The sequence below is a fragment of the Anas acuta genome, chromosome 3, assembly GCF_963932015.1.
Source record: "Anas acuta chromosome 3, bAnaAcu1.1, whole genome shotgun sequence".
NCBI classification, from domain to species: domain Eukaryota; kingdom Metazoa; phylum Chordata; class Aves; order Anseriformes; family Anatidae; genus Anas; species Anas acuta.
The window spans coordinates 108,986,089-109,003,536 of NC_088981.1; the positions used below are offsets into that span (position 1 = coordinate 108,986,089).

General features: G+C 36.3%; 1 protein-coding gene across 2 annotated transcripts in view; it reads right to left on the reverse strand.

Moving 5' to 3' along the window:
* Positions 1-263: 263 nt before the first annotated feature.
* APOB (apolipoprotein B) overlaps positions 264-17,448 on the reverse strand; it is a 37,756-nt gene continuing 20,571 nt past the window's right edge. For both annotated transcript variants that reach the window (XM_068678710.1, XM_068678711.1), the window contains exons 25-29: positions 14,918-15,294; positions 6,248-13,828; positions 5,316-5,430; positions 4,294-4,477; positions 264-3,160 (exon numbers count right to left, since the gene is read on the reverse strand). In XM_068678710.1, coding sequence (XP_068534811.1) covers positions 1,340-3,160; positions 4,294-4,477; positions 5,316-5,430; positions 6,248-13,828; positions 14,918-15,294 — 10,078 coding nt within the window. In that variant the 3' untranslated portion in view covers positions 264-1,339. The remainder of the gene's footprint in view (positions 3,161-4,293; positions 4,478-5,315; positions 5,431-6,247; positions 13,829-14,917; positions 15,295-17,448) is intronic.

Consider the following 17,448-nt stretch of genomic DNA (forward strand, 5'->3'; position numbering starts at 1 on the left):
ATCTCCTGTTTCCAGAACCTGAGCTAACATGACGCTGCTCTGTGCTGTAAATATGTATCTGCTCCCACAAAACTTACTCAGGTATTTGCAAACTAGTGATCCATTGCTTCCCATATGTAACCCATCATGCCATGGGATGAAACCAAGCTCTAAAAGTTCATGACTGCAAAAAAATGGATAATTTCTGTTTTCCCATTAATGAACCAGCAAAAAATCATATTTCAGACTGGATTGATTGTATTAAAACAAACATGTACACAGAATTTCTAGTCTTGTTTGTTAAAGAGTTTATTCTCAAAGAGATAACATTATTTTAGCCTAAGTAGGCTTTTTTCAAGGACTATCTATACAGTATTCCAATAGCTGAAAAGAAACCATTACAATTCCACACATATTCCACCCCAAAGTAGTCCTATTTTGTGAGTGAATTCTTCAACTTTATTAAATTCATCTTTGAACTTGGAATTCATTTAAATGAGGTCTAGGCTCCTGTTTAGGAGATTGAGGGGAAAACGCTTCTATTCCTGTCATATTCAGTGATGTCAGTGAAAAATGTCAACTAAATTCATGGTAAGCAAAAGTTAGTCAGCTTGATGTCAAAACAGAAGTATCATGGGGAAACAGGTAAGAAACCCATGTATTTCTGAATGATAAATTAGCCAGTAGGAAAAAAAAAATCTAAATGTCTTTGCGAAGCTTTCTGAAAACTGATATATGTGTAGATTTCTTTTTCTCAATAGAATGTTGTTGTTATCTGCAATTGTCCAGGACTCAGATTCCTATTCAATGATAATCTTTTCTGCTTTTTGATATTTTTTCTGGAATTCATTACTTTTTTTCATATCTTATTTTTTGTATGCTCTCTTGTGCTCCTTTCCTCTTCTTTTTCTCCCAAACTCATCTATGAATGTATTTCTAAGTTGGGAAATAAATGTGTTTCCAAGTTGTTCTTCACCTGGCTTATAAATGTGACCTTTATTTTAAACCTTTTTATTCTGTGTATTCTGTAGCTTTTGCGACTATTTACAATATGTATTGCACATTACTGGCTTGATCCAACATACTGTGAAATCAATGCAGACTTCCTTTTGACCTTGAAGATTGTTGGATTAAGCCCTATGGTCCAAGTAAAACTAGCTGTAATGAATGACACAAAAATGTAATAAAGAACTCATTTATTGGCTTATTAAGCTTATTAAAATAACCTACTGTAGATTATTCAGTTTTCAGTTACAAATTCGGATTCAAACAGTATCTACCTGAAGTTCCAGCATGCTGATTGCTGTTATTTTTAAATACATTGTGGTATAAACTTATCACTTCTCTTCTGCATGTCCATTCAGGTCTTCATGCGCTTCTGTATGTTTTCCACAATCTGCTGAAGACTCAGCTGCTCAGTGGCAAGTTGTTCATCAATGAATTTTTGCATTTCTTCCCATTTCCTGGAGCCTTGTTCAATGCCTTGCTGAATTAGTGTGCGTGTTAATTCCACCTTTTTTCTGAGTGCCTCTCTGCTTTTCTGGGGCATTTGGTTAATGGACTCCCAATCAAATGGCACATCTATTCTAAGCTCTCCTTGACGAACAGCTATATATGGTTTTATGCTGTCAGCTGTTACTTGCTCAAGCCAACGAAGAAGCTCAGAGATATACTGCAGTAGTGCAGAGTACTTCTCTATAGTTAGATCAATTAACTTTTTGGCCTCACCGATTAGCTTTTCTTGAGAATCGCTAAGCTGCTCATAGATCTCCTGGAGTTTTGCCTTGACTTGCTTGTTATATTCATTGATTTTCTTTTTAGCAGCTGCAGACCAGTATCGGATCTTTTCCTGAGCAGCAGATGAGAGCTCCATGACCTTCTGTTTTCCTTTTCCTTCAACATCAGCTATAAGGTCATAGTATTCCTGGCTGTATTTTTCCACCAGTTCTCTTACTTGGTCTGCCAGGCGTGTAAATGAATCAGCAAGATCTCCAACATACCTGGTCTGCCAGTTCACTAGTGTGTCTATTAGATTCTTCAGCCATCCTAATACCTTGTCTTCTACTTCATAGTATTTCAGTGACCATCCAAGTGTAGTTGGATCAAAATATTCCTCCCGCAATGCCCTTATATAGAGAAGCAGCTGGTGCAGCTTTTCTGAAAGCTCCTGGAATGTCTTCTGGCTAAAAACTTTCACGTGAGAAACGTATTTTTTAACATCTTCTGCCAAGGATCTAAGTTTCTGTGCATAGACTGAAGCCATTGCATCTTTGTACAGCTGTTGTGTTTGAACTTTGATGTCCTCAAAATTTTTGGACTGCAAGCTTCTAACTATATCTTCTGCTTTCTGAAAAGTTTGTTGCACTATTTGTTTAAGGTGGTTAAGCTTTCCTGCAAAGTCAGCTTCCTGGAGCGTAGCAAATGTCTGCCTGATTTTTTCCTGCAAATGTTTCAGCATTTCTTTAATTTGATCAAGTACATTACGACCTCTAAGAATTGTTTCAGAAGCAGGAACTCTGACTTCCAGCTCATTAATAGCTGCAATCAAGGCATCAAAGTATTCCTGAAGTTTTGAAAGGCACATATCAGCAGTTTTTGCTGCCTTCTCTGTAGTCATAAGGTATAATTCTTCACCAGTGTACTTTTCAGAAAGCCCAGGAACCTGGAATTTTGTGGTCTTCAGGAACTCAATGACTGAATCAATTAGGTGTTTTATTTTCTTGTGATACTCTTCAATTATGTCAATTGTAGCATCCAAAAGCTTTGCTTTTATTTTTTGATATTCAATCTGTCCAGCTTGATCTGCTGCTTTTTGATACAGCTGTTTAGCCTTCACCTTCATCTCCTGATATTTGCCAGAGGCCTCATTGGCAGCTGTGCGAAGCTTAGCATCTATTTGGTCTATTTGTTTTGCAGCAAATGCGTATGCTTTGTCAGCATTATTCTGCATGATATTCTTCATCTTCCAGGTGGCAGCACTAATATCCAGTCCCATATGCTCCTTATGGTACCAATTAACAGATCTATAGACTGCATTTGTCATTTTAGGTACTTTGTCTTTTAGACCCAACAGCAAGTCTTTGGCAGCATCCTCTTTCCAGTTGAATTTCATTTGAATCAGGTGAGGATTCTTGAAGGATATCTCACTGCTTAATATGTCAATGTCCTTCTGAGGTGCAGACTGAAAATATAAGATGGGATAACCAAAAGATAGCTTGTAAATAAAACAAATCCCACATTATTTATATTAAGTGTATTTCAATGTTCTCATTTTGCACAACTTTAAATTAATATTGTACTGGGTCTGTCCACCAAAAATGTATACATGTATTAATATATATACACTACAAATTTTTGTCTACTGTATGTTTACTCCCATCTTGAAATGGTATTTTGGAAAAAATTATATTGTATCAAGGTGCTCTATGCCTCTTTGCACAGGAGTACCACAACATAATTTAGTCTTTTTGTTTGTTTTTAAAATCAGACTGTAAATAAGATTTTTCTTTCCTTTCTATTAAATGCCTATGAGGCCTCATAAAACCTGTCAGTTACTTAGGAGATGAGCCTTCTGCTCCTTCTTGAAATTATTTGAAGTGAATTTAAACAGCCTTTCCTTAATATGAAAACATTAGAGGATTTCATTTTGCAATCATTTAAATCAATGAAACAATAAGTGAGAGCTACTTAGAGTAATACAAGACCCTCAAATCTATTTACATAAACACATTTTCCAGTTTTCAGTAATAAGTAATGAATTATGAGTTGATGGTGATTCTTAAATTAGTTTATCAACTTGGAAGGTAATATATTAATTTTGTAATCGTTGTATGCCAATAATAGCATCTTTTGTTAGCAAATCTAAAAAATTTTTTACTTCTTATAATGTATTAATGGATCCAAAAAGAAGACACTCTATGTGGTCTGACCTCTTCCAGGGGCTTGCTTCCTATAGGGGCACCTTTTGAAATAATTGTAAGTAGCCTGACAGGAATACATCAAGCCTGATCGTTCGGTTGTCAAAAACTGTTTCTGTACTTTCTTTACTTTTGGCAGGAATGTTTTCTTGATCATGGAAGAGGGTAAAATTAAGTGTGCGGAGAAGCTGAAACAGTCTCTTCACATAGATGCTACTTTTAGAATTGGCAAGGCCAGTGTAAGAAATAAAAAACATAATTACTGATAATACACTTTTTCTTTGGACAAAGGGTGTTTAACTTGTGTCTTAATATCAAAATACACAATCTTTAAAAGGGAGCTTTTTCTCTGACCACCGCCAACCTTTTTGCTTGCTATTGGTCATATCAAGCTTACCCGAGTTCGGTAGTAAACTTTCTTCTTCAGAATGTCAGTTTCTACTTCAATGAGATAGCCTAAGGTCCCAGCAGAAGGTGAAGATACTGAAGAGGATATTGTGCTGTCAGTCTTTTGATAACGTACATGAACATCAGTAAATGTTGGGCTGATGATGTCTAATGATGCAGTGTTGGCCACAATTCTACAACAAAGAATACACAGCTATAATGAACACAAGAACACAGCACAGGCCCTAAGGAAGTACACAATGCAGTATGCCTAAATATAACACTACCTATGATATTATGTATATGTCCTTGTGAACAATACCTTTGTCATCAAAAGAAAGTAGGGCTTTATTATCCAAATTCCTTAGGGTTTAGCCTAATATATTCAAAACTTCATGTTACTCCAATTTTCCTTTTTTTTTATTTTTAGATACTATATTGAGCTCGGTTGAGAATTTTCATTGAATAATTCCAACAAATCAAAACCTGTAGCTGCCTTTTTGTAAGCTTTCTAAAGACTTCTGTAAGCCGACTTCAATTTTTTCCATCAACATAAGTTCAGGCAGTATTTTGTATCTGCATTTGTACTTGCCTTCACAGACTTCTGTCCCTTGGATATATCAGTACAACACTTGGACATCAAAACAGGCAGTTAGAAGGCCAAGTCTGTAATCCCTAGTACCAGGATTTGTGAATAAAAATTACTCTTTAATGACTTGTGCTGACAGAGGGTTCCAATGAAAAAGCGTCATTGATGGTCAGATCTAGAACCACTCTGAATATGAAATGCTGGGTTTATATCTTAGCAATTATGAAATAGGGCTGCTCAGAAAAGCTATGTTAGAAATACTGAGAGGGAATAGCATTTCAGCTATCTCAAGATAGAAAAAGTTATCACCAATAATGACAGATTAGTTACACAGGTTCTTACTAATTACAGCAAAGCACTCTGGGGCATTTGTGTTTAAAGCAACAAGTACATCATTGGCACTTTTGTCTATTATAAATTAGATTGTCAGAACAAATCTTTACCCAAATCCCCGAAGAGTGACATCTTGCTTGTAGTTTGCACTCAAGTCACGGTGAGAAAGGCTGCCAGTGGTCTTCATAACAAACATGTCTCCTTCATATTTGTAGTTTGAAACAGCTGTGAAACAGATTTCAAATGTGTGTTTTACCAAAACAATACAAAATACATGTTGAGCTAGTCCACAACTAGGCCAGTTGTGGACTGTTTCATTTGTATGCAAAATTATACTTCCAAATGACCATAATGCCCGAAATAAAAAGATACAAAAATACTTGTTCAACCAGAATATGTTAAAATTAAATTTTCCTCTATGTTTATAATAACAGGGGTATAACATTTTGCATTCATGCAGACCAGAAATGGGGATTCTAGATTCTAATCTCTTGAGAGTTTTATAATTTTGTTCTTATGTATTCTTTTACTATTATTCTAAAGTCTAGAAGTAAAAACTATATGGGATGCCTGAGCTTTCTGAGTTGAAATATTTTGAAAACCAAATATGTTTAACTCTTAATGACTAATTATGAAAATTAATGGTTATTTATGAAAATTAATGGTTAATTCTATGATTCTATAAGAAAAAAAGGTAGGCATTTATTTATCTGAACTGAATTACATAAAAATTGAGCCCGCTTTCTCTCCTTTAAAGGTATTATTATCTTAAGTAATGGAGAAATGTTATGATGTCTGCAATTTAAAGTAAGAAACTGTTATATAAAAAAGAGATCTCTTCCATTTTTTTTCAGAGTATGCCATTAGTTATACATATAACTTGTAATTAGCCTTCAGGATGTCTGACTGAGACTGATAATAATTTATGAAAAAATGCTGATGAAGACAAAAGGAGATGTATAATCTAATGTAATTGCTAAACAGAAAAACAGTATGGAGTGTTTAGCCCAGAACTGCGACACGTAGCATTATAATATCTTACCATTCAAGTCATATTCCAGGAACAGTAATGTTGAGCTGCAGGTAGAGTCGACAGACAGTTCAAAGGAGTCCTTTTTATTTGATAAGTCTGTTCTCCAGGTGACATTGTACAAAGGGGAAACAGCTTTGAAAGATCCTGTCAAGGCACCAAATGATGGAATGTAAATTCCAGCAGGCAAGGACACCTTGAGAGGGGGGATCTCAATTTTCTGTTCGGGAATTGTAATTGTAGGGAAATCAAAATCTGCAATCTTATTAGCTACTTCATCCAGATTTATATGGAAACTGCCAAGAGAAATACTCTTTGGAAGAGTGAATTGAGACACAGTTATTTGGTATTCAGGTACAGTCAGCTCAAAATATGGTATCTTGTATTCTTCTAATGTGATGTAATTGGCTCCTACATCCACTTTGGGGAATCTTAGTCTTGGCAGCGTGGGTAAATTGACGTCAAACGGCATCATGTTTAGTGTCTGTGGAATTTTTATGTTGCGCAGGTCAATGGTGTAGGCTGGGACCTGCAGAGTGGTGAAAGGAACTCTGAACTCTGGAGTGCTGAAGACAGGACTTGGAACCTTTAGATGAAACTCAGGAATATTGAATGTGAAGCCATCGGTTAACTTATTCACAGGTATGGGGAAGAAGGTACCATCATCACTCTTTGTGTACACGAGGGATGCTGAAGCATTTAAGTATTGTTTTCTGTCAGCACTGGTAGTGACGTCCAACTTCAAGATATCCCATAAGCTCTTATCAGCAATGGGACACTTCATTTTTTTGAGGAAGTCTATGTATCCTCCCAAAGATCCAGAAATATCAAACTTTACCTTTGATTTTTCATTTGATAATTGCATATCATGTCCCAAAGATAATGACTGAATTTGGCTTTCACCCTTCCAGCCAACTTTCTGGTTCACAGTATTGATTTTCATTAGGACAACCTGATTAATTGAGGCTATGTCCAGGAAGGAATTTGGCTGAGTGGCTTGAATCTGAAGATCTGCTGACATGCTCCAAGGAGCCATCTCAAAGGTTGCTTTGCATTTTTGAGACCCCGTTGTTGTGAAAAGAGGTGTATATCGTGCATAGTTTTTGCCATTGTGCTCCCAGACTGCATAAACACGTCGAGTAGATGCTTCAACTGCAAGTATTTCTTTCATGTCACTGTTCCAGAGTCCGTCTGCTTGGGAGTTGGTCTCAAGCTTGAGAGATGACCGGGCTCCATTAGCATTCAGGTAAGTGTTTGCCTCGTGGACCAGAGTTCCAGAAAATGAATTTCCAGTGTAAATTACTCCATCAATATTCCCCTTTGTTGATGATTCTACTGATAGGTAAGATGTAAGGCTCTCTAAAGCAAATTTGTGAGTAATTCCTCCCTTAGCACTGGTGCCATATTTAGGAGTATTAAAATCATACATTACTTTTAGCCCAGAGGAAAGAGTGGGTTTAGACTTAGTATTTCCTGAAAGCTCTTGGCTGAAATTCACTTTTAAAACTGGTGTGTTAATTTGAGCATTTGTTGTCAATGATGCTTCCATGTTTCTCCTTGTGAGACTAATAGTGCTGTCATGACCTCCTCCTAGAAATTTGTTATTACTCAGAGAGAGTGCTGTGGCCAGTTTCAACCCCCTTTTTCTTGTCAAGCTCGTTGAACCATCCAGCTTAAACTGTAGTGCATCAAAGACAGATGAAGATGAGATGCTAAGTTGCCCAGCAATATCTGACTGATTAAACAGACCAGCATTTGCAGTCAAAGTGATCACACTGGATTTAAATGAGAAGTCATAAGTAATATTTCCCATGGCAGGAATTAAGATGTGGTTTGATGGGCTATTGATTCTGAATCTAGGAAGCTTTAGAGTGCGTAGATCCTGTGGAACATGAAGGACTGGAAGTTCCAGAGAAGGTAATACTAGTGTGTAAGATGGTACTGAAAAGCCAATAAATGGGACTGTGAATCCTGTTGTACTTATTTCTTTTGGGAGCATGTAACCAAAGGCTGGCATCTCAGCAGTAAAAGGAGAAACTTCAACATTCACAATTGGAATGGTGTATCCTGGAATCCTGAAGGTCCGTGGCAGTTTGTTCAGTGATGTTTGTATTTTGTATTTGTCAAATTTTGTTTTGGCTTCGTTATATGACTTTGTGAGAAAATCTAAAGCTGTGTTTCTTCCTCTCTCAAAATATTTGTTGAAGAAATTGATGTATTTATTAAGTGCTTCATGCACTGTTGCTAAAGGAAGTGGGATTACATGCATGTCTTTGTTTTTCTCATACTGAGCATTCAAATTTAAATCAAATGATTGTCTTGTAGTCTTCAGTAAGTCCTTCAGGCCTACCCGTTCCCACAGTGAAAAATCTTTTAGCTGAGGAGTCTGGATTCCAGTATAGGGAACATTAAGCTGAGGAATGGTTAGAGGAATATTTAGGAAGTCTAGGTTGGCATCTCCACTCATTTCAACATGAGCTTCAATTCTGTCATCATTGTTGCCAGCAGACATATTATGGGAATACCTGTACTGATTGAACCTGCCAGTAGCTTGCCAGCTGACCTGCTGAACAGAAGAACTGAGTGAAAGACCATAGTTATTCAGGAAGTCAATTTTGCCAGTCAATTTCATTGGGAAGCTTATTTTCACATTTCCATCATTGTTCGTTAATACTCGAATTTCAAAAGGCTGTGCCAAGAAGAAAACTTCATTATTTACAGTCCCAGTGATCCGTCCATTGAGACGAGCATTGTGAGAGCCTGTTAATTCTACTTTCATTCCTCCAAGCTGGACTGTACCTTTTACATTCAGAACGCTACGCCCCACACGCTGTGACTCAATCTCAGACTGAATCTGAAGCGTTGCATAATTTAGAAAACCACATTCATATCTCACAGCTTGGCTGACTTTCAGGTACTTATCATTTATTCTATAGTCACCAAAGAATATAATAATGGGACCCTCAACCCTGAAGGTGGCATGTGAATCATGAGTGCCTTCATCGGAGAAATTAGGAGAAGCCCATTTCCAATTTCCTTTACCATTGGAGGTAAATGATATATGTCCTGCTTCTACCTCTGTTGTCATATTATTGACGAAATCAGCCTGGCTGGAGAAGGCAGCTTGCGGAATATTCAGTCTGTGGGAATATGCTGTTCCACTCTGAATCCAAATTTTTCTTTGCAGCTTGACCATTAATTTATTCTGAAGTTCTATGGAATTTTTTGTTGTATAGAAGTTTGCTCTGGTTTCAGCTTCTCCTTCTACAGAAGTCCCTAAAAATACCAATTCATTGGTGTGATCAACTTTAAGGAACCTGTGGTTGACCTTCATGGAATTTTTAACGTTCAGCTGTTTCATCTCAGGGGCCAAGAGACGTGAATCTGCAATAACACTAAAAACTAGGAAATCTAATTTGGATGTTGTTTGAGCCGAAAGGGAGGTCACAAATTCTGGACTGTTTACAGATGTTGTAGTATTATGAACTTCAGCTTGTGTAGACAGAGTGAAGAATGGAGAGGTAACTCTGAAAGCACCAGACAGCTTGCCAAATGTAGGGACAGTCACTGTATGTGGGATACGTGGAAGTTGGAACTCTGGTATCTTCAAGTCAGGAATCTGGAGCTCATTTAGATTTAGCTTTGGAACCAATAATTCCGGTATTTGAAACTGAGGCATTTGTAATTCTGGAAAAGAAATGTCAGAAAAAGGCATATCTCTCATCTTTAGATCTTTAAAATACAAATCAATTGCTGGCAGCTGAAAATCACCAGACATGAGTTGGTCTATTGTTCTCACAATCTGCAATTTAATCTCATTTAGGTCAATTGTATAAGATGGAACTTTAAAGCTATTTAGAACAGTAAACTCTGGGGTAGTAAATTTCATTGGGATTTTCATGTCCTTTAATCTCTTAATATTTATCTCATAGGAGGGGATATGCAGATCAGTTAGTGGAACAATGAAGTCTGGTGTTCGAAATGTTGCTTCCCGGAGACTTCGGAGACTGAACTCAAAGGCAGGTATAGTGACTATAACAATTCTTATTTCAGGGACTTTAAATCCTGTTTCAACAAACTGGTTTAAATTTTCAGCCCAATTTTTTAGGTCATACTCTTCAGCCAAAATAACAATTTTTTTAAAAGCTATGTTCCACTGTTCAGAAATGTATATGACAGCAGAATTGTAGAATTGGCTTATCTTCTGAAGATACCATTCAAATTCTTTGGAGATATCCATGTCAGAAATCCTCTCTCGCAGGTCTTCCAGATGCTCATTTACTTTGGCTTTCAGATTAGCAAATGTTGTTGAGTTTATGAGCTCTTTCAGCCAGTTAATTATGGCAGCAAGCTTGGTGTCCTTTAATTGTTCTATGTATTTTGAAATCACAGCACTAAAATCTTTCATATACTGTTTTAATGCTTCTGCTTTCTGTGGAAGTTCTAGATTTCTGAGCTCTTCATTTATTTTTTGTGTTACTTCTTGGATTTTCTCATTTGTTTTATCAACAAACTGGTTATAATCAAAAGACTTGAGTTTTTTTATAACCATGTCAAGGAACTTGTTGACTTCCTTTATCATCATTTCATAATCAAAGGTTTGCACTTTCTTGACAGCATCATCAATAAAAGCAACAATTTTATCAAAGTAGGTCTTCACATCAATTTTTTTCAGGTAGACAGTCAGCTTCTGGACAGTTTCTTTTATTCTGTACTGGTTAAGAAGTTCTGTCATTCTGTCCATTAAAAAATACACCTGCTTATCGATTTCATATTTTACAATCAGTTTATGTATATGACCTCGGAAAGCACTGATCTTCTCGGACACTTCATAATCTTCCATCCAATTTAGAATAAAGTCTTTGATTTGTTCAAGAACTTCTTTCATTTTTTTAATTGGCAATGAACGCTTCAATTTTTCTAAAACTTGTTTAACATCAAATATTTTAATCTGCTGTTTCAATTTTTCTGCAATGCGTCTGACATCAATATTCTGAATCTGAATTTTGAGTTGTTCTAGGCTTTCCTGTATTCTAGCAGTGATTCTGTATTCATCATCTACGTTTTTAATCCAAGCCATTGTGCTGCTTCCAATTTTGCTGGGATAATATTCTTGAAAAAAAAATTGTAATTTCTGAAGAGTGTCAACTATAGTCATTCTTATGTTATATTTGTTATCTAGAGCTGTTATTTTTTCAACTACTTGATCAAGAAGCTGTGCAATAAGTGCTTTAATGTCAAACTGTTCAAAATTGTCTTTGATGTATTGCTCAAGTTGTATCAGATAGACCTGAAGCTGGAGCAGTATTTCTTGAAGATTTTCCAGGGCTTTTTCCAACATAATTTGGAGATCATCAGATGTTATTCTGTAGTCCTTTGTGAAAGCAATCAAATTAGTTTTCATGGTGCTAACTCTGCCTTTCAGATCTAATTTCTCCACATAATCATTAAGGTGCTGTGGGAGTTTATCCAAAGTTGCCTTGTATTCTCTCATATATTGATCTATGTCAATGTTTTTCAGGTAACTTTGTACAGCCTGAAGTGAGGTTAGCATGGCACCTCTGATTTGCTCAAAGTAGACTGGTAAGTGTTCCAGGAGTGGTAGGTTAATAACATGCATATCTTTATTTTTATCGTACTTCACAGAGCCAGAGATGCTGAATTCTTGAGGCTCTGACACACTGCCCCTGAGACCTAATACGTCAATGATGTTAACTTCTTCAGGTGTGAATGGTAGTGTGATTGATGTATCCAACACAGAGAGATCTGCTAAAGCTCTTCCACTAAGTTCCACACCGGTCTTTTCTGCATCATTGTAAGCATTGAGATCTTGTGAATATACATTATTGTTCAGCTGACTTTTCAATTTCCAAGCACTGGACTGTTCTGATGGAGTAAAAAGCATATGAACTTTGTTATCAAGCTGAGTAGTGTATCTTCCTCTAGACTTGAAGCTGTGACTGGTAGATCCTCTGTAATCATGGGAGAAAGTGAAAGCAAGAGGCTCTGCTTTAAACAGGAATTTGCTGTAAAGGTCTCCTGTATGTTCACCCATAGCAATCAGCTTTCCATTACCATTGGTATGGACATCAGCAGTAACAGTAAATGGGGCCATAGTGGAACGCAGAGCGTTGCTGAACCGGAGAGATTTAGAATCACAGTTTGTGTTCATAGTAACCGAGGTAGCCAGTCCTGCTATATTGAGATTAACTCTGTGACTCACTGCTGCACCTTGAACATTTGCAACCGTATCTGTTTTAAAGTTTGCAGCTAGATCAGCATATGTAATAGTGTAGGTATGCCTTATTTCATCTGATCCATAGGCTGCTCTCATATTGCCACCCAAGTTCAGCTTCAGAAGCTCGAGGAGGAGTTCTGCTTTGTTGGAAACTTCAGTTTTGGTGTATTTAATATTATTGCTCAGCTTAGCTGTGAGTGATCTAGGCTGCAGTTGCAGATCAAAGCCATGCTTGTGGAACTTGTCAAAGCTGAAGCTGTTGTCTAACTTTGAAGAAAACATTAGGGATAAACCAGGAATAGTCAAGTCGTTTGAGTAATCCAGCTTAATCTCTTTGAATGACCCTTGCAAACTGTTTGAGAACTTGAGTCCTTCTCTATTAACTCTGAAGTTTAAAACATGTTTATTGTCCATACCCAGAACTGTACTTTGATATTCACTTCCCAGCGTTACTTCCGTTAAGCTGACTCTTCCACCAAGATTGAATTTTGCATTGTTTTTACCGTAGCGCCCAGAAGAGGATAGTGACATAGAGCCTCCAGCAGTATCAAGTTTGGCATTCATTTCACTCTGCATTGTCAATGGACTAAATTGCACATTTGTAGTTGCACTGCTAGCTAGACCATACTGATTAACATTGAGTGATGACTTATGTGCTGCTCGATTCCTTTGATCAGTCAGAGAGATATCAGTGTTGAAAACAAGATCCTGGGAATTGAGAGAACCTGCAAACAAGGCATAATATTGAGCTTGCTTGTAAGTGGCTTGATACTCAGAGCGAAGTGCTGCCATCTTCTTTGACAAAATTAATTCAAGCTTATTGACAGCTGCAAGTTGTCGATACCTCCCATTTGTTTCAGATGTCATTTTCAGCTGGCTATTTTCATACTTCAGTGAAGCTGTGTTCTTTAATAGTCCACTTTGTACATCAGAAACCGAAGTAATGGAAAATACATCATCACTGTATCTACCAGATAGTTGATTGGTAGCTTGCAGGTAAGGAGAATCCAACTTCAGATTTGATTTCCCTTCCAAAACCCGTCTCTTTTCATTGTATGAGCTTGACATAGTATAAATGCTCCTTGCAAAGACAGAAGCCACTTCCAGTTGCCCTTCCATCTTGACATTATTGATGTTCATGTTATTTGTTTTTTCAGAAACGATATCACCAGAAAATGAAAGCTGAGGACCCAGAGTACTGGATGCCATAAGTGATACAGTGCAGTTTGAAACTAGACTAGGTTCATAACTCTTTGTCCTAGACAATTTAAAAACTGAAGTTAAAAGTCTGTGCTTGAGGTGATTTTCATATGCACAGGTGAATCCATTTCTATTATAAGATGCTTCACCAGAACCTGAAATAGGAAAAAGAAGACAAAAGATAATGATGTAATCTATACCGTTTTGTCTTTAAGATTTTGTCTGATGTCACTAAGCTTTTATGTTACTGCTTGAACTGCAGTTACTGTTACTATACCATTTTGCTTTAAAATAAAATATGTTTTGGTTGATCCTGAATATTTCTAAAATAAATAAATAAAGAAATTATTTTTATATTTGGGACTAAATTTTCTGTGAATAAATCACAGAATCACAGAATCACAGAATTTCTAGGTTGGAAGAGACCTCAAGATCATCGAGTCCAACCTCTGACCTAACGCTAACAGTCCCCACTAAACCATATCCCTAAGCTCTACATTTAAACATCTTTTAAAGACTTCCAGGGATAATCAAATCAAATCAAATCTCTATGTTGCTGTATGAAATATAATTACGAGATGATGAAAAGTTATGTCATGATTTAAAATTTATTTAACAAGATGGACTCCCAAGAATAGCTGAAACTAAAACATAGCTAACATTCCCTTTTCTAAAAATGTCATTTTTATCATATTTTATATGAGGTGGGAAGTTGGTAAGAGACTGAAGTTAGCCTGACCTTTTCCAATTTAAGAACTATCTTAAAAGAAAACTAATTTTAACACCTGTCTAGTTTGAATCTGGGCTAACTGCTATATAGTTATGGCAGTATATGGACACATGTAAGTAATAAAACATATATGTTTGTGTACATATATATAGAGAGAGACAGAGAAAAACAAACTGGAGGCATACCTACATGCATGTCTGATTTTGAAAACACTTGACTTGTGAAATACACAACTGCTTCTATGATCATGCCCTCAGTTCTAAAAGAACTGTGCCTTTGGTATGGAATATATTCTAAAATATATACCTTAAGTCTTTAGTAACTTATCTGAATTTACCTTTAGTGCCTAAATTAACGGATTCAAATAGTATCTTTAAAAACAAAGTGATTTGAGATTACACAACCTCTTTCTTTAAATAAGCAATGTAAAAATAAATGGGCTGTACCTGATACATATAAAAGAAAGTCATTAAAATAGTTTTGCCAGCCTTACGGTATTAGCATACACTCTTACCTTTCACATTGTAGGAAAGTAGCTCAAAAACTGAATCAGCATTTGTGGTGTAAGTAGTTCTTATGCTGGATGCTTTCTCTGTGCTGCTATTAGCCAAAGTGTATGCTCCTGTCCAGTTGTAATAGTTGCTGTACACATTAGTAGAGACCTCTAAAGTACCCAGGAGAGGCACAAGAAGAGGATAGGATTCTGGAACAGTAAATGCTGGGATTCTGTATTCCTGAGATGGTACATTTATTCCTATTGACTCCATTACCAGAGGAGGTGTTTTAACAGTTTGTGGCACCCTTATGTCATAGGATGATCTTCCACCAAATGGTAACGGAATGTTAATTAGAAAACTGTTCTTATTGAAGATGTATTTGATCCGGCCTTCACTAGAAAATAAAAGTGATTCTGTTAAAAGCTGTGCAAGTCCACGACATATACACAGAAATGATTCCTACTATTCCCAGGATACTGGGCTTACATGGTTATATCAATGTCCCAACTTGACTTTTAGAGAGAAATGTAATGATCATCTCAACATTTTAGAAGCACTCATATATCAGAATCTCCTGAAAGCATTTTTGATATCTGATTTTGGTCAATGTTTTTTCCCCTTATTTTATAATCATGAAGACTGAGAGATCAAATAGGCATAGAATTATAGAATGGTTTGAGTTGGAAGGGCCTTTAAAGATCATCTAATTCCAACCCCCCTGCCATAGGCAGAGACAGCTTCCACTAGACCAGGCTGTGAAACCTGTAGACCAGAAACACGTTATTTCCATAAGGCCTTGGATTAGAATTCAAACATTCCTGAGTCTTTGTTCAGAGCTCAACTAACCTTAGCTCACAGGTAGAGAGTGTCTTTCAAGGGGCCAAACATGCAATTGTTATGAATCTCGCATTTGATTTTATAATCTAAGAATCCAAATCTAAATCTGCCTTATGCACATTCTTGAAAAGATGTATTGTCATGAAAATGAAGGAATTTGAAAGAAAATTGCTGGTATACAGGAAAAGATAATTCCTCTAAAAGTTGTGCTGCACTTCAGCAAGGTGTCATGCTGAGTACCAGAAAAAAAAAAAGTGATTATATTCTTTTTTTTTCTTTTTTTTTTTTTTGGGGACATATTCTTAAAGATATGTATGAAAAGTCTCACTAGCATTAGATGTTGTAAGAACCTAAATTAGCAAGAATTTTTCTCTCTGATCACAAGCATTTCAAAAGTTTAATCCAAATATTCAGGATTTTTATTTATTTATTTTATTCTGAACAAAAATATATAAAAATGTAATAATTCCACCAGGATTTAGGACTGGAAAAATGGATTGTTAGCTGAAAAGTTTGTGGGGAAAATGTGTAGTTATGAAAAGGCAAAACAGGAGGAAACTTTGCCTTAATTTGTTCATGAACAATAAGCTGGCAAAGATGCTTTTCTTGTTTGTCTAACTGGTCTTTTATAATACCAAATGTTCTTTTTTACACTTAGAGCTATTTCCTAAGATGAAAATTAAGCAAACATTTTAAAAATTTGTTCCTTACATGAAATGGTTAAAAAAGCAACATCACAGAGAAGTAGAAATTCCTGTTATTCTAATGTCCACTATTGGTAAGAATGTAGAAGAAAAAAAAACAAAACATTTTCCTTGCTTATACTTAGCTTAGGAATGCAATGAAAGAAATAGACATGTAACATTTTATATTACTACTGTGAAAGACAATATATGGAAAAACAACACTACAAGATAAAATGTAACGCATCTCCCCATCTGTTTATATAACCCAATCTTACACTAGCTTATTTAGTTCTTTGCATTAATTTTATGGATCAATATTTCCTTGACTCATTAGCAAACTATACAAACATGATTTATCAGAGTAGTAGCTGTGGGTGTACCACTGAAGATATTACCAAGCACCACTGCTCCTTGAATCCTTATGCATGAGAAGCAATATAGTATGAACACTATTTGGCAAGAACAATATATGCTAGAAACTGCAATGAGATCAAATTCTGGCAGGCACATGAACATTTTAATGACTGGATCCACTTAGGCTGATTTATTGTTTAATTTCCTAGAGACAGAAGGAATATACTATTTATTTGCTGCTGGTCTCTCTTTTTGTTGGTCAGGCCTTACCTTTCAGAAATTTTTTAATATATTGGATGATTTCTATCAAATTTGACAGAAGGGTAAAAGCCTCAAGAGTAATTACATTCATACAAACTCTGAGAAATCCAGATTAGGTGGAGGAAATGGTCTAAAACTAGTGCAAGTATCCAGCCCATATGTGTACAACCATGGCATGTGCTGCCTCTGAGCAAGTGACAGATGGAGTCAGGGTATTTATACATCTACTATACCAGTGAAGGTCAACCAGAGTGTTTAGGGGAGTAGGAAGAACTGTCCAGTAGGACTGCACAGGCAAAAGTATAGATGTTAGGGTTATGGCCAAAGACAAGGTGTCTGTAGGGATGCAGAACACAAATCTGTGTGAAATCTGTCTGCATTAGTTCTGTGACTCCAGAGTAAAGGTTGTT